The 26,190-nt window shown below is 36.8% G+C and overlaps 3 protein-coding genes across 8 annotated transcripts; all 3 read left to right on the top strand.

The window, feature by feature from the left end:
* Nucleotides 1-888: 888 nt before the first annotated feature.
* On the top strand, nt 889-5,454 carry LOC147507353 (uncharacterized). 4 transcript variants are annotated; one of them, XM_086600081.1, is made up of 8 exons: nt 889-1,182; nt 1,348-1,408; nt 1,499-1,535; nt 2,171-2,248; nt 2,389-2,461; nt 2,995-3,034; nt 3,635-3,688; nt 5,191-5,454. In XM_086600081.1, the coding sequence occupies exons 1-7, from the start codon at nt 916-918 to the stop codon at nt 3,682-3,684; spliced, it is 606 nt and encodes a 201-aa protein (XP_086456207.1). In that variant the 5' UTR covers nt 889-915; the 3' UTR covers nt 3,685-3,688; nt 5,191-5,454. The 4 variants fall into 4 exon arrangements, with proteins under 4 accessions (XP_086456207.1, XP_086456205.1, XP_086456208.1 ...); XM_086600079.1 differs by having other exon boundaries at nt 5,185-5,454; XM_086600082.1 differs by lacking the exon at nt 5,191-5,454 and adding an exon at nt 4,342-4,759.
* A 756-nt stretch (nt 5,455-6,210) lies between these two features.
* LOC147507352 (protein phosphatase 1 regulatory inhibitor subunit PPP1R7 homolog) lies at nt 6,211-8,736 on the top strand. Its single transcript, XM_086600078.1, has 6 exons — nt 6,211-6,520; nt 7,225-7,455; nt 7,579-7,725; nt 7,828-7,970; nt 8,153-8,267; nt 8,398-8,736. The coding sequence occupies exons 1-6, from the start codon at nt 6,266-6,268 to the stop codon at nt 8,476-8,478; spliced, it is 972 nt and encodes a 323-aa protein (XP_086456204.1). The 5' UTR covers nt 6,211-6,265; the 3' UTR covers nt 8,479-8,736.
* Nucleotides 8,737-9,301: 565 nt separating this feature from the next.
* On the top strand, nt 9,302-20,082 carry LOC147507351 (ultraviolet-B receptor UVR8-like). Of its 3 annotated transcripts, XM_086600076.1 has the most exons (6): nt 9,302-9,364; nt 16,955-17,043; nt 17,125-17,292; nt 18,304-18,339; nt 18,447-18,571; nt 18,680-20,082. In XM_086600076.1, the coding sequence occupies exons 2-6, from the start codon at nt 16,968-16,970 to the stop codon at nt 20,003-20,005; spliced, it is 1,731 nt and encodes a 576-aa protein (XP_086456202.1). In that variant the 5' UTR covers nt 9,302-9,364; nt 16,955-16,967; the 3' UTR covers nt 20,006-20,082. The 3 variants fall into 3 exon arrangements, with proteins under 3 accessions (XP_086456202.1, XP_086456201.1, XP_086456203.1); XM_086600075.1 differs by lacking the exon at nt 9,302-9,364 and having other exon boundaries at nt 16,854-17,043; XM_086600077.1 differs by lacking the exon at nt 9,302-9,364 and having other exon boundaries at nt 18,455-18,571.
* Nucleotides 20,083-26,190: the final 6,108 nt, after the last annotated feature.

Below are 26,190 nucleotides of genomic sequence, written 5' to 3'. Positions count from 1 at the left end.
ATGATTTCGAACGGAATTGCATAATTCTGATGGATATTTTGGGTTTTGAAAAACAAAAAAGAAACGGAATCGAAATCGAAATATCAAAATAGGATAGAAAAAATATTGATTTCATAATCTTGTCCCTCTAGACTCTTTTCTTGTATATATAATTTATGGTCTTAGTCCTCTTCCTCCTTCATGGGGTTATGATCATATTCCTCAACCTTACTCTAGTATTTATTTTTTGAATGGACTCAATATCAAGGCCGAAAATATCGATCGATTTATCGAAAAATTGTTGATATATATCGTTTTTTCAGCAATTCGACTTCGAAAAATCCGAAATATCGGCTTCGAGAATTTAATATTTTTTAAACCGATATATATCGGTAAAACCGATATAAAGATATATATTGACAATATATTCCGATATATTTCGACATATTTGATATATATCGTTTGACTAGATTGGACAGTTTGACTTTTGACCGATTTTGTTGACTGTTGACCGATATATCCCGATATATATCATTATATATTGGTGATATTTTCGATATATCCCGATTTTTTAATTTTTTTTAATATTATCACCAAAATAGGCAAAAACAATATATCGATCCGACATATCGATATGTCTGATATATATCTTTTTTTGCCCCTCCGATATATCCTAATATCCCGAAAAATTGGGCCTTGCTCAATATAACAAAACATAATGGCCAGTTTAGACAGTTTGCTTAAACATGGGTATGTTGGGCAAGAATGAGGAGGAAATTAGGAAATTGAGTCATGTGACTAAGCTTAAGTTTCAACATAATAGGATCAAAACAATTTTTCGATAATTCTGACAACTCAGATAAAAATCTATTTAAATATAAAACTTAGACAACTGGGGTATATGGCTTCAAATTCTTTCTCTCTCTCTCTGCTGGCATGTTGGGCTTCTTTGGAAACTCTTCAAAAAATCCTCATCAGAATGAGAGAAGAGAAAAAGGAGAATGGTTTTCCGTAAATTTCAGTCCAGAAAACTTCATTCCAGGTCTCATTATTGGTTTTGTTTTTGGGCTATTACTAGACTTAACAAAACTCCCCAAGAAGAATTCCAATGGTAGAAAAACCATTCCTTTTCCTACTTCTTCTAATAAGTTGAAGCAGCAGAGGCAACAAACTTCACCTGGAACTGATGAAGACCTTAAAATGGTTTCTTTCTACACTCTCTTTTTAAACAAACAATTTTGCAACTGGAGACTGATGACCAATGGTTGTGCTTCACTGCAAATTGAGGATAAAAGGATAATATAAGTAGTACTTCTGTTAGCATTGGGGATGATTGTGTCTAATTCACCTGGGATTCATGGATTGCAGGTTTTGGTTGTTAGACAAGATCTTAGGATGGGAGTTGGAAAAATTGCATCTCAATGTGCTCGTTAGTACACACCAGTTATCCTTGTTATCTTCCAAATTATTCTAGACTGCATTTCCTGCCCTCAATTGAATTGTATTACTTATTTTGCAGATGCTGCTACTGGGATGTATGCAGAATTGTCACAAAGGTACTTCAACGAATATCTTCTATGTTAACTTGAAGGTTCCTATTTCACTTGTTCCCTTTATTTTTTTGATTGCTGCTATATTTGGGAGATGGTTTTTGATTTACATTAATTCATCACATGGTTGCACAGCTTAGAATTTTGTCCTTGTTAATTTTTCGGTTTAGATATTTCAAAGACCACTAGTTAATATAAGAGTTTCTTGCGTTGGACACTTTATTGTAGTTGTCTGCTTGGACACCCAAGCCCACTTTTTCCAGCAATTATAGAGTTAAGATGTTTTTTTTTTTTTCTTTTTCTTTTGTATATGATATACTATGACATTCGTACCTATTAATAAATTCACCTTATATCCACATGGAGCAAAGGATTCAATGCTCCAGTTTTGAGTCAATCTCAAGTTTCAGCTACATGTTTTCCATATGTGTCCATGTAAATGACTTTGTTCTGTTCGAGTTACTTACATTATTACCTATCTTCATCTAGGATAGGTTTTTTTATTTTTTTTATCTCCATTGTTCATCTAGGATACATGATTCTTTATGTATGCTACTGTCTCATTGAGTTCAAGTGGTCGAATAATGCTTACTAGAACTATAAGTATTTGAATATCTGTACTCTAACATATATGTTTGTAGCCAGAGGTTGCTTTTGAGACAATGGGAATCCAGTGGTCAACCTAAGATAGTTGTTTCATGCAAGAACCAGCAAGAAATGTAAGCAGGTGATTTTATTTCGAGTTATCAGTTTCTCATTATTTAAATGAATTGCTAAAGAAAAACTTTGTCCCTTGTTAATTTTGGCACAACACTCTTCCTTTTTCTGATGTAGTAACTCATCTTGATAATTTGTTCAGGAATAAGATGAAGGAAATGGCAGAGAGCATTGGACTTCCAACTTTTGTTGTTGCTGATGCAGGGCGCACTCAGGTTCCTCTACAGTCTTATTTATTTTTTAAGTAATTATTTTGACTAATGACCTGTGAACCCAAAGTCTTAATTTGTCTTTTTCATTTAATTTTCGACAAGTTGCTCAATTTATTAGAGAAAAGCTTAATACACAAAGGATGGAAGTTAGAGATGACATACCTAAAAACTCTAAAATATGAAGAGAGAATAGACTAAACTCAAAGGTACAGATTCCATTATGATTCAGAGCAAAGTAATTACCCTCAACAATTACCTTTTCTATTTATTCCAGGTAGTATAACATGAATATGATTTTCTCTTTCTTGTCGTGGCTTAAGAGGATCAAGTGGTAGAAGATAATTATATTTGTGGAGGAGTTTGAGAGGGCACATATAAGTCAACCTTAGACAAGGTGCTTTATTGTTTGGTGAAGGAAAACTTGTTAAATGATATGACATGTGAGATTACAATTTGAACTGATCCAGATGTCAGGCAATTGTATTTTAAATGTAGAACCTTTGTTCGGAACTTGAGAACCCGCATTTCTTGTGCAGGTTATGGCTGGATCAAAGACTGTCCTTGCCATTGGACCAGGTATGATCCTCTTGCTACTTAATACGTGATATGTGTATGAGTAGGGATTTTTATCCATGTTGTAATACTTCATTGTTGTTCTGTTGTTCTACAAGTTGATTTGGTACATAATAGACCTAGGGGTAACTACTTGTAGGCTTTTATCGAACGGAAAATTATGATTATTATGAAAAATATAAATGCTGTCAAAGCCAAACCCCTGTTTTTTGGTGTTTTAATTCACGGAGTATAAATTCTGGAGCTTTCCAGAATAACTAGATTATGTAAGTTAAACCCAGAACTCATACGAAGTTGAAATAGAAATGTCGATTCAATTAGCTTCGATACATATATGAAGTTGTATCTATAATTGGTTCTTCCTTTTGTCATCTTCACTGTAAAGAGAATTCTAGACATTTGTTGCCTTATATATCTTTTCTTTTGACAAGCATCAGTATTGTGTTACTCATCTTTGTTATCATGGACAATGGGATAGCATACTGCCTTCTCTTAATTTCTGCAACACCACATATTTATATCATCTGCACCTCTGGTTACTACTATAGACTTATTAATCGACACGTCCTTTGCTAGTCCCACTACCTTTTTGTATTTGACCAGGGAGAAAGGCATCTGTGGATTCAGTAACAGGGAAATTACGCCTGCTTTAGTATCGTAAGTTACTAACAAGTGTTCATTCTCGTTCCATGTGAATGTAATTTTCTTTATATTTCTCATTTGTACATTTTTGGTTTTCAATTGACTATCTGTCAGCATATGTGAATATACACATTAAAAGAAGTGTGTGCACCAGTATATTTGTTAGAAGTAGGGCTCAGCATTCAGAAATTACTGTTCAGGTTCGGTTTGGCAATGTCTAAATTTGTGGTACTTCCTGTTTGGCAATGTCCAAATATATGGTACTTCCTGTTCAGTATTTATAGCGCATTCTGTAACATACATTCCACATTATTAGTTTTGGCATTTCAGTTTTAAAAATGTTAGCTTCTATTGGTTTTACTTTGTATTTTGTTTTATTTTGTCTTCATTGCTTTGTTGGGGTTGCTGGCTGTATTAGGGGTTATGGCGTTTCTTTTGGTCTTGAGATATTTGCTTTTTGGCTAATTACTCAAGCATTGATGAAATCTTCATGCTTTTACTAATATATTAACTATTACCGATCCAAAAAAATAAAAAATTTTAAATTAAAAACCAATCAGCAGAAGTAAGGTTTGATCAGAGAAAAAGATGTAATAAAGCAAGGTTGGGCACATCACCACATTGTATTGGTAAATAGGAAAAATACTGACTTCTATAAAGATTCTCAGGTGGTGTTACAAGGATAACGGCTATAGTTCTGTGATTCTGTCTGAGCTAGAAGGTTCAAGTGAAAAACCTAGTTGGTAAAGTAGCTGATTTCTGACTACCGGATGGCGATTGGACTCGACAATTACTTAGTGGAACACTTGCAACTCCCTCAAGGATGTGTGTCTAAAATTTTCCGACGAAACTGCTTCTGCTCGTGTATCTTTATCTGGTGATTCCCACTTCCAAGGGCAAAGCCCCATAGTTCTAGGTCAAACAAGTCTTAAGAAATTCTGGAAGTTAAATATTCCTCCTAGAGTTTAGTTGCTCAAGTTAATTTATTTGGAAAATTCATAAAAACATGCTTCTGAAAGCAGGTAACTTGAGAATCCCAAGTGTCGGTTGTGTGGAATCAAAAATGAAGATATCGTGCATCCTTTATTTCGTTGTTCTCGATCATCTTAGCCTTTGGATTCATAATTATTTAACTTATATTTCGACCTGATAGTTTTGATAGTTTCCACCACCTTAATCTAAATGTTTATATATTATAGACTCCGGATATAGTGAATTTGTATCCAAAACAACTGTGGCCTGTTCATAATAGATTCTATTCGGATAGCTAGGATTTCTTGGCTGCTCTCATTTTCACTCGTGTAATCCTTCATCTCTAGCTGAAGCCTGAATGTGGAGATCTAGTAGTCTGTTGATCCAAAACATGTCTCTAACTATGTCGCTAGTGTTATTGAAAACAGCTGTGCACAGAGATGATGCTTATATTTTTCCACCACCTAGGTGGCTTAAAATTAATTTGATACTGCATACAATATAGAAAAGTTCTCATATTATTTTACTGTTTTTGTCAGAGACAGTGCAGGGGAGGATACACAAAAAAGGACTTTGTCTATTCAGCAGGTGAAACAAAATTGAGCGGTTCAGTGCTGTATTTAAAGGGATCCAATCGAGTATTCCAAGACTTGGAAGCAAGCTAGTACTTATTTTGTTCGTAGGAGTAGTTTAATATTTTTATACATTCAAAATTGTACCATTTCAACTTTATTTCTATGCCTCGGAATTCGGAGACTTGTAACTCTATACCTTGTGAGTTAGCCAATTGAATTGGTGTGTACTGTGCTCCTCCTTTTGTAAAAGAGAAGTTAATCCACTATCAAAACTAGGGGTGGAACTTGGTCGGGTTGAGACATAACCTGAGTCCGACCCGAGTTTCAAATGTTTCAAATCTAGTGTGGGACCAAGCCCTAGTCGGTCTTTAAACTTTCAACCCAAGTCTTAGCCCAACCAATTTAGGTTGGGTCGGGTTATGTCGGGTTGGTTAAATTTCTCGGATTTTTTTTTAAATTATGAGATAAAAAACACTAAAATTGAAATCTTCTAATGAAATCAAAGAGATTTGATTGTTTGAAAGGAAAACTAACTATATTGATTATAGATTCTCAATTTTATTTTTTATAAAAATAAAATGATTGAAAGATATATCTCTAAAATAGAGATTTTCAATTTTATTTTTTTATAAAAATAGAATGATTGAAAGATATATATATATATATATATATATATATATATATATATATATATATATATATATATATATGCACATGGGCTCGAATTTTGGTTTTTTGATATTCTAATCCGAGTCTAACCCAAAACTGAGTTGGGTTTTGATTTTACAAAACCAAGCCCGGCAACGTTTCTTATATGTTAGTCCAGAACTAACAAAAATTGGGTTTTAGTCCATCGGACTTCAACTAACCCAACCCAAGTTCCACCCCTAATCAAAACATAGTGACTACGGAATTTCGACCTGGAAAGTGATTTTCCAATATATATACCGATATCTTCAGATATATCGACATAGACCTATTCAAAGCCAGAAAAAAAAAACTCATTTTCCAGTCCCATCAAATTTTCTTCAATCAAGCTCAAAAAATGACAGACGAGTCTGAAAAAATGGAAGTGGAAGAATCAATTCTGGATTTAACGAGCTATCAACTACATGACCTAGAAGGAATTGAGATTCCATCAAGTTTAATTGAGTTGGATTTAACAGCTAATAGATTGTCAACATTAGATTCTCGGATTGGTCTTCTTACACACCTTAAAAAATTGTCTTTGCGTCAAAATCTGTTTGATGATGCTGGGATTGAGCCAATTTCACAGTGGAATGAGTTATCTGGAATTCAAGTAGGAGGCTTTATCTCCTTTTTTTTGGTTTATGCTAAGTTTCATATATAAGGGGCATCTCAGAATTGTGTATAATTTGGTTATAGAAGAAAATGAATGAGTAAATAGATGAGCAAATGAGTTTCTTACTGATCATGTGAATATATACTGAAATTGAAATAGCATGAAAACGCGTGTTTGTGTTTGAGGTATTTATCTTTTGTTAAACGTTTAGGTTTCGGAAAGGATTTGAGTGTGTGATAAATGAATGCATATCTGGCATTGTGCTTTCTTTTTAAAAGGTAAAATATGTTGATGATGCATTGTGAAACTGAGTTCCCATACAATTTGGTGATGAATTATAAGGGCTGCAATTGTCTCTTTGACACTAGAACATATTCTCAGTTTGTGTTTATGGCCCTGTTCTGTTGTATACATATATACTACATTTATGAAGTTATTTGATGTGGGAATAGGTTTCATTATCTCACTCATCAGGCTGGTCGGTATATATATATATATACTTCAAAGCATGTAAAACTTTTAGCACAAACTTACTGTTTACGAGTGTGAATTGACCAGGAATTGCTATTTTATTCTGAAAATAAACATTGTGATTCATATATGATGTTACATTTTCCCTCATTTCACTACTAGTATGCAAAGTGAATGGTTTCATTCTTCTGTAGTAGTTGCATTTCTAACTGAGGCTGCTTTTTCTGCAGGAACTAGTGTTCAGGGATAACAAACTAATGAAAATGCCTGATGTCAGCATTTTCAAAAGTCTTTTGGTGTTTGATGTATCTTACAACGAGATACCGTCCTTAAATGGTGTCTCAAAAGTCTCAAGCACCCTCAAAGAACTCTATGTTTCTAAGAATGAAGTGACAAAGATGGAGGAGCTTGACCACTTGTACAATCTGCATATTCTTGAACTTGGTTCCAACAGATTAAGGGTAAACATTACTTTTGATTTTAATTTGTTCGTTGAGACTCTCGAGAGTTTAATTCATCTAGTTTGGAACAGAAAGATTTGAATTTACCCTTACAACTCCATGTTGAATTCTATCCTTTCCCAGGTAATGGAGAACTTGCACAATTTAACAAATTTACAAGAGCTGTGGCTTGGACGGAATCGTATACGAACTGTTAACTTGTGCGGGCTGAAATGCATCAGGAAGATTAGTTTACAGAGCAATCGTTTGACTAATATGACAGGATTTCAAGTATGCTACCTTGATAGCCTTTTCTTTATTGATAAACAAGAACAGAGAATAATGTTCGTCATAGTTTGCGTGACTAATTTAGTTTACATGCTTCCCTTTCAGGATTGCGTTGCATTGGAAGAACTGTATCTGAGCCATAATGGTATTTCCAAAATGGAAGGCTTATCTACATTAGTTAATCTTCGGATCTTGGATATTTCCTCCAACAAACTGACAGCAGTGGATGACATTGAAAAATTGACCAGGTTTAGATGATTTTTCTCGGGTTTTTTTTTTTTTGATATAGTAAGGGGTGTTCTTCTTCTGTTATTATTACTATCTGGCCTTTCTTTTTCCTGGTTTTTCGTCCTTCTTTCTTTCTTCGTCATTGCATGTATTGTTTATTTGACATTTTGACCAGACATTCTTATGGACTGTTGCTATGTAGATTGGAAGATCTTTGGATGAACGACAACCAAATTGCATCACTGGATGGCCTTGATCTAGCTCTTGCTGGTTCAAGAGATAAACTCACAACCATTTATGTTGAACACAACCCATGTGTACGATTATTTATACGTCATATTTGTTTTTTCAAAAGATTTACCTCCTGGATTGCATACTGAATGTGAGGTTTGTCTTATGATTATGTCCAATTCCGTACTGAAGTATTGAGTTGCTTTGTTCCTGCAGGCAAATTCTCCTAACTATACCAAGACCCTGAGACAGTTTTTCCCAAATCTGGAGCAAATTGATTCTTATACATTCTCATAAGGCAGGGCCTTGAAAAAGGATGAGTAATACACGCTAGGATGATTTAGATTGTATTCTCATATGTAACTGTGTATTTCCTGCAACTTGTTTCACCGTTGTTAACAAATGTGATTTCATCAAATGCTAGTTGCTGGATTCATATCAGTTTTTGTAGATTAATTCCGAAAACATTGTAATTTACTTTTCTTTTATTATATGGGTCTCGCCGCAATATTAGGTTGTGAATATACAAGTGTAGTAACATTTTTGTCACCTTAATTGATCTTGTAGATACAAATCATCAATCACAAACCATTTGGGTGCAAAGGAGGACCACTAGCAGAATATAGTGAAAGTCTGGTTATGCTACTACAGTACTATTCTGGTTCTAGACTTGCTTTTCTTGAAAACAGAAAGAATGATTGGGGTAGGGTTAGTGTTGGTGTAGGCAACGTCAAATCTATGAATAACTGTCGTGCTGATAAACTGTGTCAATGAAGCAAATGGAGTAAGCTTTATCCTAGTTTCCCTTAAATACAGATGAGATGATGTTCAGTTGTGAGACAGTCAAGTAGTGTTTGTTATTGGTTTTATGCACTTACGTGTAGCAACTTCTCACAACTCATGAATCTATGATTGAATAAAATCTCACTTTCTCACAAAATGGTTCTAATCAAATGATTCATTGTGTTGTTTTGGACTTTTGGTTGAAATACTTCCTAGTGTTATTTTCTCGAAGTAGTCTGATACGTGTTGTTTTCATGACAAGATCTATAATGGATGCTTGCCACATGGGTGTGAAGTAAAAACTACACATATATCGCTTAGAGTAGTTCATTTTGTATTTTGCAAGCTCGTCTGTTTGAGTGCTCGAGTTCAAGAGCTGTTGCTACTCCTCACTCCTCAGGTAACAAGTTAGATTACTAGCTACGAAAATTGCGGGTCAGCTATTGACCGATCAACACCTCATCAGCATGTAACGGAATTTCAAGGTTGAAATATATCAACGTTGTCTGCCATTTGCACATAAGCATGCCTCTCCACCGATCCGATCAAGAAAAAATTTAGAGATCTGAGCGGGTGTAATAAAACGGGTGATTTCTTTTGCTTAATAAAAAAAAGCCAATTAATATGTTTATAAGGTTTTTTTTTTTTAAAAAAAATTTAAGTCCACAAAAAAACCCAAAAAAAAAAAGCCTGCAAATCTATATATTGAGAACGTTTCACTTCGGAGATTTTCTTGGCTCTACTGCGGCTTAAAGCAGCTTTACTCTCTTGAATCATTCTTTCAATTTCCCTCTCTTTCTTGTTCAAATTTCAAACTGAGAATCCGAGTGATTTGGGTGTACTAACATTATCCGGGTGGGGGTCACGGTTTTCTCTCTATCGAAAGTAGAGAATTAAAAGGGATCTATCAAGCTAGGGTAGAAAAAGATTCTCTAAGGCCTCTTCTTTTACATATCTTGTCTAAATACACGGATCCAATTTCTACATCGGGCTCTATCACTTTACTTGTCTAGTGCAAGAACCCAATTTTGCACAGGTAGCGGCGACTAACTCGCTCAATTGGTAAAACCGTAAGGGGCACAAAGGGAAAGATGTGAGGGATGAGGCTCTACAGAAATCCAAAAGAAAACAAACATAGAAAAACTCCAAGTGAAATGAAGAATGCATTCGCTCAAAGGAGAAGAAACAAGTTAATATTGGTTGCAAAAGCGTGGCGAGAAGGTCCACAAGCAAAACAACGCGCTAGTTGGGAAGGCGTATGGAGGAAAACATATTGCCTTGACAGATTTTTGCGGCAGAGGTACATAGATCTTTGGCAAACAAAGGGAGAAACAAACATCGAAATGATCACAAAAGGATTTTACAAGATGGTGTTTGATAATGTGGAGGAGTACAATCATGTAAAAACGAGAATGGACCTTGGGTTATACAAGGATTCATACTATCCATCAAAAAGGTAAATATTGAGGCGTATTGGGCGCAGGTCGGCGGCGGTTTGAGAGTGGATTTCACGGGTCCAAATACATGGGCTCCCAAAGGGATCGGATAAATGAAGAGAATACTAGAATCATTGGGATGAATCTTGGTAAAGTGAAAGGGGTTGATATCGGTTGTTCATCAGAATTCAAAAAAATTCTTGTGGTCTTGGCGTTATTATGGACATCAAGGAACGGCTACTTAAAGGTATGGAACTTTGCGGAGATGGGAGAAGTTATTCCGGTGACCTTCAATACGAAAAGTTAGACATTTTCATTACTTTTGTGGATGTATTGGGCATGATCTGCATTTCAGAAGCATCTGAGACAAGCCTGAGTCGAGAGATAAGGAAACTGGGAGGTTCTCCTAAAGATATAAAGAACAACTTCTCTTTTTCATTTGAGGGCAAATGTGTTTTACAATGGGCAGCTTCCTCTTCCCGACAACGATCACTATCTCGGAACCCCCAAAAACCAAAATTTTGGACCGATTCGGCCCGAAAAGAAAGAGTCTCGAGTGCACGATTAATCGGCAAGGGATGGGAACATTCTCTACTCCACTAAGGGGTTGCCAACGAGGCTTCGGGAAGGAGAAACGGGACAAGGGAGACAGAGGAAGCCAGGACAAGGGAGGAAGAGGAAGACAGATCTGGTCTGACTGGAGTCAGAACGGATAGATTAGGTCTGCATGATCCTATGTCAGTAGCCGTTGGGGGAACAGACATGGAGGGTCAGAAGGAGGGTGGGGGAAACAATCAATTAGTGGTTTGGGCAAAAGGCCTGGAGTCTCAACATAAGGTAGCCCAGGAGGACTGTCTGAGTTTGGGCCTTGGGCCAGCTCCACAGGAACAAGCTCTAGTAATCTGGGGATTGGATAACTCACAAATGGATCTGGATCCCCAAAAGATGGATAGGGTAGATGGGGCAAATAAAGTCCGGGTGGACAAATTGAATTCTCGGAAGATCTGGTGGAGACCTGGGGCTAGCTCTGAGAAGTGGATCTGTGGGATTAGACAACAGATCTGAAGAGGTGCACGCCTCGCCGAAAGCTCTCCCATCTGGTTTCGAGACATTCATGCCATATCTTGAGAATATCAAACAAGATGGGCTGCTGCAAATCAACACCTCAGCAGCAACAACACCAACCCCTTTTAGTTTCTCTGGATCAAGCACACGTGGTAGGGGCTTTAAGAAGTTGGTGTCTCGAGGTAAAGGTAAAGGTAAGGGGTTGGCTAAAAGAGGTGTGGTTTCATTACAAGGGGTTGAAGTGGGGGAAAAAAGAAAACTCAGTGATAGCTCTGGGAGAAGGCTTGGAAACATGGATGATGGTGAATGGGAACGATACTGTATTAGGAAGGTAGTAAGGCAGTCAAAAAAAGCAAAAAGAGAGGCTGATGATTTGCGAGCTAGAGGGTTGGGGCATATGCTCATCCCTGATGAAGCACCAGTGATAAGCATTTCAAGTGATTCACAAGTCTCCACTGACCCATCAATCTCTAATAGATCCCTGGACTCTACCATCCCATCTGAAGACTCAGGTCACTCCATCCCTGAGGACCAAATTCCCTCTGATGCTTTTACAGAATGGGGGGAAGACTACAACTCTCAAGAGGAAGGAGCAAATTTGGATGCTCAGAATAATGGGGGACAAGAAGAGGTGTCGGTTGGGAACATGCCTATGGAACTAGCTCAAGGCAGTGTGGAAGGAGGGGAGTATGATTTCGAAGATAGTATTACTCGGATCAGGTTCCCACAACCAAAGCCAATAGTCGTGGATGATTCATGGGTGATCAAAAAAGGATCCGGTATAGAAGCGAAAACAATTATAAGGGGAATGCTTTCGGGTAAGGTTAGAAAAAGAAAGAGGTAGGCGATAAGGAAAGAGTGGTCTAGTGGTAGTGGAAGCGGTGGGGGTCCGATGTCTCCTCCGGGGGTTGCGGTAGTGTCCCACAACATTTGCCTCGGCCAGATATGATACAAGCTTGGAATTGCGGGGAATAAGCTCCTCCCACGGCAATTCAGAATCTAAAGGACTTAATAGGTAGATTTGATCCCCGATATTATTTGTCCGTCGAAACAAAAGTAGGCTTGGAAAAGATGCAAAGGATAAGTAGGATGATAAAGTCTGAAAACTGCTATTGTGTTCGGTGAGGGTCGGAGATTGGGGGCCTTGGTTGTTTCGGAAGGAAGGGTAGACCTAACTATCCTGGGGGCTACAAGGAACCAGGTGACAGGTAAATTAAACAATTATTTTTGCTCTGAAACATGGTTTTTTTCTTTTGTGTATGGGGCACCCTTAGCATGTAATAGACATAAAGTCTGGTCGGAGCTCAGGGATGTAGCTGCCCTGATCCCTGGGCCTTGGTGCATGTTTGGGGACTTCAATGCCATTTCATCTCTCAATGAAAAAATTGGGGGAAGAAGTACTTTGGACAGGAGTATGGAGGAGTTCAATGGTTTGATAAATGATCTTGGCTTGATCGACCTAGGATTTAAGGGCCCTAAGTATACTTGGAGCAATAATAGAGCTCCTCAAAGTCACATAATTGAAAGACTTGATAGAGCTATGGCTACTGATGCTTGGGTTTTTCTTTTTCCTAATATGCATGTATATAATGTGGTAAATGCTAGTTCAGACCACCTGGCCATCATGATAAATCTAAATGACATAGAGGAGAGTAGAGGAGACCATGAAAAACCCTTTAGATTCTATAACATGTGGTTCACTGATAGTACTTGCATGCCTGTTATTTCTACTGCTTGGAATTCTATTTCTCATGATTTGCCGGATATCAATGTCATTCTTAAACATAAGATAACTAAACAGCATCTCTCCATTTGGAACAAGAAAGTGTTTGGAAATATCTTTACCAATATTAAAAAGTCAATAAAAAATTTGGAAGGTCTTTGAAGAAACCTTTCTCTTTAGCCAATTATGAAACAAACAAAAGGTTTAAAACCGAAATTTTGTTTGAGTGGTTGGTAAAGGAGGAAGTTTTCGGAAACAAAAATCCACTATTCAATGGTTGAAGGAGGGGAAGAATACTAAGTTTTTCCACTGTCAACCATTTTTAGAAGAAGGAAGAATAGTATAGAAAAGCCGAGGAGGCAAGGGGGGATGGGATGGAGTGTAGAGAATCAAGTAGGGAGAATATTAACTCCTACTTTAGAAATCTCTACCACTCGATCATCCCCAAAGAAATGAGTATATCCTAAATCTTTTCAACCCTTGTATCACGGATAAGGAAAATGAGAGTCTTCTACGGCTATCCCTTCTTATGAGGATATTTGGAGAACGATGAAAAAAAAGATGGGCAGCCTCTTAAAGGCTCCTCTGGACTGATGGGTTCCAAGGGTGTTTTTATCAAAACACTTGGGATATTGTAGGGCAGTGATATTGTTGCTTTTGTTCAAGATTTCTTTACGAGGGGGAGCTTAACCCTATGTTTAATGAAACTTATATTGCTCTTATTCCTAAAATAAATAATCAGGAGGCTGTGGCTAATTTTAGACCTATAAGTCTTTGTTGTAACATTATAAAGTTATCTCTAAGTTGTTAGCCAATAGACTGAAGAGACACCTAAACAAAATTGTTTCCCCCTTTCAAGGGGCTTTCATAAAAGGAAGAAATATAGGGGATAATACTGGGTTGGCTTGTGAGCTCTTTCACCATATGAAAAATATGAAAGATAAGAAGAATGGGTAGGTTGCTTTAAAACTAGATATGGCTAAGGCCTATGATAGGGTAGAATGGTCTTTGATGGATAACATCTTTGAGAAGTTGGGGTTTAGCCAAAGGTGGAGAAGCTTGATTAAACAATGTATATCTATTGTTTCCTTTCAAGTCCTTTTGAATGGGAAGCCTCTTGATAAGATCATCCCTGAAAGAGGCCTGAGGCAAGGGGATCCTCTATCCCCCTATCTTTTTATCATTCTATCTGAGGCTCTTTCAAGGATGATTGCCAAAAAGTGAAGAGGAGGGCAAATCCATGGGATTAAAATTAGGAGAGCTTCTCCTCCTATATCCCATCTTCTCTATGCTGATGACCTTATCCTGTTCACAAGAGGGAATCTTGAGGATGGGGGACACCTCAAGAACATCTTGAAGGAATACTGTGATGCTTCTGGGCAATTGATTAATTATGATAAGTCAAGCATTTTCTTTAGTAGGAACCTGAAGTTTAGAAACAAAATAAAGCTAAAAAAGTTCTGGAAGATGAGGCTTTTTGATCCAAAGGATAAGTATTTAGGGATTCCTATTATGTTGTCTCAAAGGAAGGCAGAGGATTTCGACTTTTTAGTGGATAAGATCCATAATAAGATTAAAAAAGGCTGGAAGGCCAAGGTGTTATCCCAGGCTGGAAGAGCTACCCTCATCCAGTCTGTGGTTCAAGCCACTCCTCTGTATAATATGTCGACTTATATGCTTCCTAAGTCTACCTGTGACAAGATAGACAAAGCATGCAGAGAGTTCTTTTGGCATGGCACTGAAAATTCGAAAAGTGTCCACACCATTGGGTGGGACAAGTTATGCAAACCAAAATCTGCAGGGGGTTTGGGTTTTAGAAAGATGAGAGACATTAATGTAGCCATGTTGGCCAAGCTTCCTTGGAAAGCAGCTACTGATTTGGATTCAATATGGACAAAGACTCTTGCAAGTATATATGGAAAGAATTGGATTGGGGATGTTTGGAAACCACCTGGGTATGCTTCCTACTTTTGGAAAGGCATACACAAAACTTTCAACTTGATTAATGGGGGTTTGATATGGGGGATACATAGTGGGACTTCCACCTCTGTTCTGGATGACCCTTGGGTGGTATGCAATGGACAACCCAAGACTCTGAGAGAGCTAGGGGTGGAAGACCCCAGACTGGAAGATCTTCATGTGGCAGACTTGTTCCAGGAGGACAAGTCAGGATGGGATGAAGCAAAGCTCACTGACTTCTTTCCTCCTTTCTTAGTTGCAAGGATCAAGGAAGTTTTAATCAGACCCTTGGGGCAAGGAAAGGATTAGATGGTTTGGAGTGAGGAAAAATCAGGAAAACTCACTGTGAAATCTGCTTATAGACACATCTCAAAGGAGAAGAATATAGGGCAAAGCTCTAATATTAATACTCATACTGTGAGGCACATATGGCAAGCTAGACTCCCAGCTAACCTCCAGCTGTTCCTATGGAAAGTGTATATGGATGCTTTGCCAATAGGGGATAGGCTGGAGGCTAGACATATGGTAGGGGAGTTCTCCTGCCCTTTGTGCTACAAGAGTATGGAAACAGATAGTCATTTGTTTTTTGATTGTGAGTGGTCCAGACTGCTGTGGTTCACCTCAGGCTTAGGTCTGAGAATGGAAAACAAAGGCAGCAACAATGCCAAAGTATGGATCACTAAGTTTCTTAGTTGGAGTAATAACAAAAGCCAGCACATATCTCAGGCAGGAGTCCAGGCTTGTTATCTGCTTAACAACATCTGGAAAACAAGAAATGAAGCCAAGTTTGAGCAAAGGGCACCAAACAGGGAAAGAACCATTAGAAGAAGTGAGCTGGAGGCCTACAACTGCATCAATAGCTTTGAAGAGAATAAAAAACAGAATGAGATCTCTAACCCCCCTGAGCTTATTTTAGATAGAGTTAACTATGATGTGGATGCACTGTTCCCTGTGATTCCTAATGATTGTGTTAATTTAAGATTTGATGCTGCTTTTCAGGCTTGCTCAGGAGAGGCAGCAGCTGGGACAATAGCATGGGACTCGGAAGGCAAAGTGATAGGGGCAGGCATTAGGAAATTCAAAGCCAAATCTGGCAGAGGAAGCGAGAGATGGTTTCACCGGCGGCAATAGGGATAGGCCATTGCTTTTGGATGGAATGAAGTGTATATAGAAGGAGAGACCTGTTGAGGAGAGGTTATAAAGGCACTTAATAGCCCGGTCGTGTTCATGGGTGTATGAGAGCTTGAGAGACTATGTAGTTGTCCAACTCTGTTTTTGAGTTACGTAAATTTGATGGATAAACGAGGAGTCTAATGGTGAGGCTCATCAGTTAGCACAATGGGCCTTCCATATGCAACAAAGGGAGAAGCTACCATTTTGTATCCTAACAAACAAGATAACCCCTGTAATGCTGTAATGCTTTAATTCTATAAATATATGTGGTATTATCGAAAAAAAAAAAAAAGAAAAAAAAAAAAGAGAACGTTTCACTTCATAATCAAAACAGTAAAAAGTAAAAAACCACCCAAGAAAACTTTTAGGCCAGCTAGCACTCCACCACTCAGGCCTGTAATTTTTTTATTTTATTTTGTTTTAGAGTGTTATATCACTTATATGTGACATATGTATTATAGATTAATTAAGACGATTAATTCTGATTAATCACTATAAGCTATTGTAGCGATTTGATCCCGATTAGCGCTTAAACTGCACATTCTGCCATAAAACAGGGGTCGATTTATAAACAATATCAGCATTGTGGGTGTTCTTATTAAAAATAAATAACCCAGACATTTTTCATTCTCAGCAAAACAAAAAAAATGGTGAATCCTGGAAAGTTATCTCAAAAGGTCATCTCACTTGCTGCCGGAGAAGCTCATACTCTCGCTCTCACAGGTACTCCTTTATCTTTTGTTTGTAGTAGAAAACATGATAACTACGTTTCAAGTTCAATATTGTGGATATTATTGTTTACAGGAGATGGGTGTGTGTATTCATGGGGAAGAGGGACGTTTGGTAGGCTTGGTACTGGGAAAGAAGATGATGAACTGTTTCCGGTACGAGTCGAATTCGATAAGGCTCAAGGAGATAGACCCAAGTTTGTAGAAATTGCAGCGGGAGCCTATCATAGTCTTGCATTACAAGGTTTAGTTTTACTATGGCTGTATGTAGTTGTTACTTCTGAGCATATTAAGTGGCTTACACTTTGTTATTGTTATGTTTGAGTTTTCAAGATTACTATACATTCTGTTCTCAAGAGCATTTTTAATGGTATTTTAGTATTAGGGAGCTGTTTTAACCAAAATGGTTCCTTAAGCTCTGCTATTAGAGAATTATCTCTAATGGGTCTCTTTTCTTTGCCAAATATAAGGGACGCGCAGCTAAGGAGGAGCTGTGTGTTTATCCCTTAGCCATGTCACATATATAAGAAGATGGAAAAAATAAATGAAAAAGGACATAGACTGAAACTTGTGTCAGATAAACCAGTGTTAAGAGGGGTAACTCATGCAGCTCTCCCTGAGCTCATGGGTAAAAGATATATGATTTCAGAATTTGAGGATTATGATCACCTCTCAGTTAGTCAGTTGCCAGATATTAGAGAAAGTTAGAGGTTTGCGGAGCGTGTCCATTATCTAGAATCATGGACTGTGGGGTAGGACATAGAAGTGCTGTTCTTGAACTACGGAGACAACTCCTGTAGTTTTCTTATCTTTCTAGGCATATTCTTAGTGCAACAGTCAACTTTGGTAGGTCATCCAACAATTACAGTGTTGACGTTCTTGGACTCAAGTAGTCACATCCTGGTGCACAAGCCTTTAGTATCAAAATTTATAATAACTGAATACTATAACATGGATATTTCTCTTGAAAAAATAAAAATAAAGAAAAAAAAGGCGGAAGTAAAATAGGAGGAATGACATAAAAATTAGATTGTAGGGTTAAGCATTTGAGTGAATGCCACTTTAGCTAAATGGAAGCTTAAACATCAAAAAACGAAACGACATAACTGATAATCTTGTGTAGAAGCGATGGACAGCGGAGTGTCGAAGCTTTGTTGTATTGGATATGGGCATATCTCTACATTCCTATTGCTTTCACTACCTTCCTGTACAACTTGATACTCAAAACATTTATCTCTTACCCTTTTGGTTGCAGATGATGGAGCTATATGGTGCTGGGGTTATAATATTTGTATCCTTTATACGAGATATCTTTCCCTAATTTCCTTCATTTCAATGAAGAAACTATTATAATTATAAACTAGTAATTGTCCTGTTGTTCCTTTGACTGTTGCATGGATGGCCAGCTTGGTTTCAATCTAGAAAACTCCTTAGTTCCGCGATTCTTAGAGGGCTTCCTCGAGTTAGGTTCTCCTGATTCCTTGAGAGATGAATCAAGCATAGACAGCAAAAAACCATTGAAGGTGGCTTACAAAAGAAAACTATTTCCTCATCAAGCCGAGTAACAGTTTTGTTTTTCTATGGCCACATATATTGGAGGTTATGATGGAGAAGTTGACTAACTCTTGCAGGTTTGTTCAGTTAAAGCTGGTGGGATGATGTCACTGGCAATTGATAGCCTTGGAGCCCTGTGGATTTGGGGTAACTACCCTCCTCAGAGCCATAGCGGGGATGGAGAGTTTTCTCACATTAGCAGCTCGGCTCCACTTCCTGTATGGGAATTCCATGGCCACACTGTTGTTAAGGTAGCATGTGGAAATGAGCATGTTGTAGCCCTAGTCAGTGCTGAAGAAACATTTACAGGTGGTGATCTCATTTGCTATTCGTGGGGTAATAACAACCACAGACAATTAGGCCTTGGGGATAGGGAGAATAGGCTGCGCCCTGAAATTGTCAAGACTTTCAACCGCGAATGCCCTTGGGAAGTTTATGAGGTAGCGTGTGGGGCTTTCCATACAGCTGTGCTCACCCGCAAGAAGATACATGGTAACATGATAGATTCCTCTCACCTTGAGTCTCTAGAACTAGGGGAGAAGGAATCTATCTGTTGGACTTTTGGCCTTGGGGATAATGGGCAACTTGGACACGGAACCACCAATAGCACATATTTGCCAGAGCCTGTGAAGGACCTGCCACCAGATGTGTTCTTGATTTCTGTTGACTGTGGTTTATTTCACACTTCTGTTGTATCTTCAGCTGGGGATGTATGGTCATGGGGTATGGAAAAAGGTCTTGGTTTATGCCCAGATGCAAGTTTCACTGGTACTGATGCTGGGGATGCGCTCTCTCCTCTGTGGATTCCGTGTAATGAATATGGCTCTAAGTTTGTTGATCCCCTCCAAGTTGTATGTGGAGCTGCCCATACTATAATTGTTGCTCATAGTGGGTATGGGCTTTGGGCGTGGGGAAGAGGAAGGAGTGGTGCTCTTGGAAGTGGTAATACAGCTGACAGTTATGCTCCCTACAGTGTGATGTGGCCACCACTGGATGAGGACTTCCAGGATGCTTTGGAGATTGTTGGTGAAGAAGCAAGAATACAAGATGAGGAACCAAGACGGTTGGCAGAGATAGATAAAAAATTATCTTTGGCCATGGAAGAGATTCAGCATCTTCGATCCAAGTTGACTCTAACTGAGCGCTATGTTAGCATACTACATGGCTCTATTTTTGGTAAACCTTTCGAAGAGCAGGATCTTCCACCGTCACTGCAGAACTCAGGAATGTTCGATATTGCTAAGGAATGGGAGAATACATTGGACTCTGCAGACCTTGTGCAGCTCACTAGGATGGAGTCATTTTACCATAACATGTTATCCAATGTGAAAAATAAATTATTAAAGAGAAGGATTCAGGAGCTGATTAATGAGTGTCTTCATTCTTCAACCAAAGGAAGTTAAATGCCTCTGTAAAGGAACTGCTGCTTTACAATAAGATTGCTCATTCATAAAGACTAACAAAACATGTTTACCTTACAGTTCTGTGAAAGTTGCGCATATGTTCAATTGTTTTTTGTACAGGATTTGTTTTGGAATAGAGAATTGAGAATTTGTTCTCTCAGACACATATTCCTCAAGTGTTAGAGCCCATAGTTTAATGGGTTAACCTGGATCGACATTAACAATGAAGTTCGACATTAAAAATGAAGTTCGTTTGTTTGGTATATGTTTCGTTTGACTTAAATGAAGCTTCCTATTTGGTATATAAGCTTCATATTTCATATATTGTGTATTTCGTATTTCATGTATCTATAATAAGTTTCATACTTCGTATTTGGTATAAGCTTCATATATTTCGTATTTCATGTTTCAAATTTCGTATATCATATTTCGTATAAGCTTCATATTTCATATATCGTATTTCATGTCATATTTTGTATTTGGTATAAGCTTCATATTTCGTATTTCGTATTTGGTAGAAGTTTGTATTTAGTATAGCCTTCGTATTTGGTACAAGTATGCAAACCTTGCTACGCATCGGTTTTTTTAAGTCTTGAAACCCGTCTCTCGAGGTCGATAGTTAGTTAGTATGGTTTTTTTTAGATTCTAATTGTTAATGATAATTGTAATTATATAGGAGAGACTCATCTATTTATTTTTTTTAGATTCTAATTGTTAATGATAATTGTAATTATATAATGATAATTGTTAATGATAATTACTTATAAGCATATTTATAAAACCCAATTTGAAGTCATGAATTGAAGGCAATTTTATCCATTATACTCTCACCAGTGGATAGCAGTTTATATTTTATCTATTTTTTAATAACAATATAAAGACAATAAGATTAATGTCAATCATTAGTGTGTAACATCACGTTAGTACTTGTCCACAACACCTTTTAATATTGTCTTACTAATTTTTGAAATTCAAATAGTACTTAATCGATGCTTTCTATGCATTGTGAATTGGTAGAAGACTCAAATTGGTTTGGTTGGCCAAAATCACACAAGCATTCTGGTTCTGTTGAGACCTTTTCTTCATTTTTTTTCCCAATCATGACAGCGTCTTTAAATTATATATATCTAAGTCCGTTTATCGAAAAAAATAAGACATTCGTCTTTAAGTGAGCTTTGTAAATGTTGTCTTATAAACATTTCTAAGTCTTTGTGTTCTATTTGCAAAAGTTTAGTATGCATATTGGTCTACTAATGATATGATGTTCCACTGCCTATTACTCTCAAACAAATATTTTAGTAGAACTATTATGGTTCTATACCCATGGCTCCTGACACTGTTTTTCTCAGCTTCTAGACAATTATAACATATAAGTTTACATTGGATCCTACCCAAAAAATCATATAATCATCCTGTAATTATTGAGCTCACAATGCCTTATAAAACTTTTGATGTTCATACAAATGAGGCAGAGAAGAATCGGTTGCTGTTGACATAAATAACATACTCCCAACCTTGCGTTTAAACATTCTTAAGAATTGACTTTGTCGTACGTACAACCATTTCATAGAGCATCTTAAGGTCAATGGCATCACACACATGATAGTTCCATTTTGTAATGGCAACTCAACCGCAACCATAATAGTCAGGAGTCGAGATAGACGTACTAAAAAAGTATGCTTAAGGTTTGTTCCTCGCCACTTTCTCCCAAACAAATTCAATGTAGTATGCACTCGTACAAATCCAGAGGTCAGTTAAAGTCTTTTGCAATGTAGGCTGTATTAGCACTGAACTTCCATCCTATGCTTTCAAAGCAAGTGCAAATCAGCAATGCCAATCCAATCAAATATCTGCATAAAATGGAATGCAAAGTCCTGAAGAACACAAACATATATTTTGAGAGAAATTTGTGAGAAATTATATTCATATACAAACTGAAAATTCATACAACCTGTAACTTGAAAGAGTTGACCGTATTTTCACCATGTGACTGAGGCGATAGTACATTGCAATAAGTGAACACAACCAATCTAAGGGCATCTCCAATGGGGGGTGTAAACCATATAGAGTGGAAATTTTACACTTCAAGTATCAAAAAAACTCTTTCCAATGGGAGTGTTATACTGTAGGTAATAGACTATTAGTTGATAGAGGAGGTGGGGTATTTTCCATCTCGCTATTAGTTGATAAATATCTCAGGCGACACTCAAACACATGTCTGAACTTAAGTTCATCTCACACGTCACATTAACTCACGCCTATTTTATTTTTTCTAAGATTTTTTATCGTTCGCAACGGCCAAAGACAGTCATTTATAGGTTGTCTATTTTAATCAACCACGGACGTTACTCGGAGTGACGTACCTTTTATTTTCTTTTTAGTTAAATCTATTTGAGACAGATTTTGACCGTCGTTGTTTATCAGCTTTTTCAATTTTACAAACTCATCCACTTTCCTGCATTGGATACCATTTTGGATGTGGAAACTATTAGTGTGTAATATGGGTCATACAATCCTAATGGCACCTGTTTGGTGCTTATGTGGAGATGTATATTCCACTCTCCATTGGAGATGCCCTAACTAAACATCACAATCATGCCATTACTAATATGCCCCGACAGTGAGGTCATCGCTTCCTTCCTCTCCGGATTTCGATATGTGGATTACCCATCCCTTCTCGATTGATAAAAAAGATTTAGGTTCTAGTTTTCCTTGCGACGGTCCGGGATGCGGCAATCTCTCACTTTCTTAACAGGCGGACGATTCGGATCTGTCGCTCCTAACCATGAATTCCTGAGTCAAATAATGTTGTCCATGCTATTGCAAATATAAGCTAAGAAGAGTAAGAAAATCCCAAACATAAAAAAGAGTTATTGCTCTACATGACAATTATATGTAAGCAGAAACCCTGAGGTACACAAATCAAGTCTCATGTAATCAGTACTTGTGTGCATCTACTCCTTTAATTGTTTAATCTCATCATTGCTACTTTCATGTAACACATACGTGTCAATGAAATATACATACACGTTTTAACATCATTTGTTATGGTAAAAACAACAATCTCCAAAACATTCATGACACCGAAAAGATCAAATAACCAATCCCAAGAAAAATCTCTAAACATCTATGACAAGCAAATACCTTGAGTACAAAATATTACATCAAAATACGGCTAACAGTACGGTACTTAAAAGAAAATAAATAAATATTGTAGTGAATATAAAGAATAGATGTCATTCACACTCAACACATTAATCGACTATCAAGAATTTATATAAATGGCTTATGTTTCAATTCTTTTCTTTTACCTCTTCCAAACAGCTGAAGAGCTTGGAGTTATTCCAATCCACCTCTTCCAAAATCCAATCTCCCATTTTTTTTATTTTATTATTATTATTTTTTGGCTGGCATTGGCCTAAATTTCCCACCACTCCTCAAAGCTTGGTTAAGCACTATAATATGGATATAGAAAAACAACTTAATTCTTACAATTGGACATGTCATGGACATGAAAGGCAACTCACCAAACTGTTTTGCAAAATTTAGTTGAGCTTTTGCTCTAGCCTGTCTCCAAACACCTGAAAATGCAAAAAACAAAAATAATAATAATAATAATGACTAAAACAATAATTAAATTTAGAATCGAAACATTAACACCCAGGGATAAAAGCAAAGAAAGTTGTAATAAAAAGAGAGGGATAAGAGCCAAAATGAAGTGGGCTAATACAGTAATACCAAGCTTACCAGAGAATGGTGAGAGTAACGAACCAAGCTAAGAGTAGGAACCTAGTCACTTGAGAGACCCAATGAAATCAACCAACTTTAACAAAAAGTGTATCACTGACCAATAGGCTTGCATGACAACACGTAACGCTAAGTTTTGATCGAAATCTACGGCTAAGAAGTGCAAATTCACATTGACCAAAGAGGATATCCTGATACCAAAGAGGAGATGAGAAAAGTTAGGTTGGAAATCAAATAATGTCCAATTGAACTAAGAAATATATTAGTTCTATTGGTGTTGTTCGTTGAAAGTTCCCTAAGTGGAAGCATATGTGATGAGAACTTGCAAGTTATAATTTTCATCTATTGGGAAAATATCAAACAAACATGCATTTTCTAGATGAAATGGTGGATAGACCAAAATATGGTGAATATATGCATCCTCTCCATGAATTAGTATATCACAGCCAGCCATGCATATATTGGTATTTCTTTGAGTATGGGTCAAGCTCTGAGCTGCTCCTTTTTTGGGATACGCCACATAGTGAAGAAGTTTGTGTCGCATGCAGAGGGAATGTATCTTACCAATTCCACTAACAATGCAAATAAGATATCAATCACCAAATCAATAATAATTTCCAGTTTCTAAATAATAATGTCCTAAGTGCCAACAAAGTCGATAGTTAAGATCAGGAAAAACGTTACATAAACAAAAAGCATGCAAATACTCATGCCTAACCGTTTCCAATCTACCATAATGAATAACAGCGAATGGAGTATTGGAGTTCGACAAGAAATTATGGTTAGTGGATCAAAGTTGCACGGAAAGAAAACAATTTGACACTGATATCAACTGTCAAACTCAATGGACAACAAAACAAATGCATACATAAAGCAGATGAAAGAGAAGGGTGGTCTGCGGCTTACTCATCACAACTCAGCTGTGAGCAAAATTACTATTGGTTTTCGCATGCAAAACCAAAATCTTGAATCTTCATCGACAAAGTTAAAAATTCGGAACCAAAATATTAGTAAGACCAACTCAACCAAAAACCAATGTCCATACTCTAACACCAAACAATAATCCAACAAATATAGTTATTCTAAAATTAGGAAAAGTTCGTACCTTCTGAACACCATCCCAAAGATGATTAGAAATCAAGAACAACTGAGTGGAGAGAGAGAGAGAGAGAGAGGTGGGGGTTTTACATGTGTTGGATAGCTTAATAATAGGAGAGTTAATATAGGAGAACAGAAATATTAAATGCTCATTTAGTTGATATAGGCGTTTCCAGCAAGTAAATAAGAAGTAGAAGGTTTAGGGTTTAGAAAGAGAAGGATCGGTTTTCTTTAGCTATTGTATAATATACAATTTAATTATTACAGTGAATTGGAAATTAGAAATGAGAAGCACTGAAACGCAAACGCCAATTAGAAACGGATTTAAGCATTTAAGAGGCAACAAATTATTTATTATCTGAAGTTGGCGAGGCTTGGGGATTAAGCACCAGACAACCTGACAACGTCTGGAGCCCAACTATTTAAACTATTTATTACATCATTCTGGAAATTAAATTGTATGAAAAGTTTGCAATTAAACCAGCAAATAGATTATAGAAACGTCTTTACATTTTCTACTATATTAAAAGTTTTATTATGTTTTATTTAAGAACGTAACAATTCTCAATAATGTTGGATCAATTTGTTTAAAATTGCACATGTATAGAGAAAGGGGAGAACGGGATGGGTCATGACTCAAGAAGGCTTAATTATTATTTTTTTGTAACTGATTTTTTTTTAAATAAAACCCATTTATGGGAGTAATAATTCATTTACAAAACATTTTAATTCTCTAAGTAAACCTTTTAAATGTCATTGAGAATTAGCCTCAAAGGGGTTTCAAAATGATCCCAACCGCACACGTGTCCCTCTTCTAACGCAGATCCCAAGAAAATTTGGACCACTCTTTGTCTTTCCATTTTGTTTTATTATAATAGATAAGCTTCATTTGACTTAAATGAAGTTAGACATTAAAATCTGGTCATTGATTTGCTCAATAAAATCTGATTTGACTTTAATGAAGTTCGACATTAAAATTTGGTTACTGATTTGCTCTATAAAAATTTGATTTACTGATTTGCTCTATAAAATTTGATTTGCTCTATAAAAATACAGTAAATGTTAGCAGACTATTTAGTACAGATATTAAAATCTTCTGGTTACTGATTTGCTCTATAAAATCTACTATGTACTCTCTCTCTCCTGTTGTTATTCATACTCTCTCTACTATATCCACCACCAAGAACTCTCCACTGATATATTTCTTGAGAATGATGAGAAATCCTATTTCTGCATACAGAAAAAATTCAATACGGAAAAAATTTGGATAAAAAAACAAAAAAAAAATGTAAAATGTACAATTCGTCTTTTATATGGGTATAATACGAAAAAATCATTTA

Source organism: Coptis chinensis, chromosome 3 (genome assembly GCF_015680905.1).
Source record: "Coptis chinensis isolate HL-2020 chromosome 3, ASM1568090v1, whole genome shotgun sequence".
NCBI classification, from domain to species: domain Eukaryota; kingdom Viridiplantae; phylum Streptophyta; class Magnoliopsida; order Ranunculales; family Ranunculaceae; genus Coptis; species Coptis chinensis.
This window is presented reverse-complemented; position numbering and strand designations above follow the sequence as displayed.

Coding starts and splice junctions, on each gene's coding strand:
- LOC147507353 (XM_086600081.1), top strand. CDS start 916: ATGTTGGGCTTCTTTGGAAACTCTTCAAAAAATCCTCATCAGAATGAG. Junction 1,183..1,347: donor CTGATGAAGACCTTAAAATG/GTTTCTTTCTAC, acceptor CATGGATTGCAG/GTTTTGGTTGTTAGACAAGA. Junction 1,409..1,498: donor AATTGCATCTCAATGTGCTC/GTTAGTACACAC, acceptor CTTATTTTGCAG/ATGCTGCTACTGGGATGTAT.
- LOC147507352 (XM_086600078.1), top strand. CDS start 6,266: ATGACAGACGAGTCTGAAAAAATGGAAGTGGAAGAATCAATTCTGGAT. Junction 7,456..7,578: donor TTGGTTCCAACAGATTAAGG/GTAAACATTACT, acceptor ATCCTTTCCCAG/GTAATGGAGAACTTGCACAA. Junction 7,726..7,827: donor CTAATATGACAGGATTTCAA/GTATGCTACCTT, acceptor CTTCCCTTTCAG/GATTGCGTTGCATTGGAAGA.
- LOC147507351 (XM_086600076.1), top strand. CDS start 16,968: ATGGTGAATCCTGGAAAGTTATCTCAAAAGGTCATCTCACTTGCTGCC. Junction 17,044..17,124: donor TCATACTCTCGCTCTCACAG/GTACTCCTTTAT, acceptor TATTGTTTACAG/GAGATGGGTGTGTGTATTCA. Junction 18,572..18,679: donor ACAGCAAAAAACCATTGAAG/GTGGCTTACAAA, acceptor TAACTCTTGCAG/GTTTGTTCAGTTAAAGCTGG.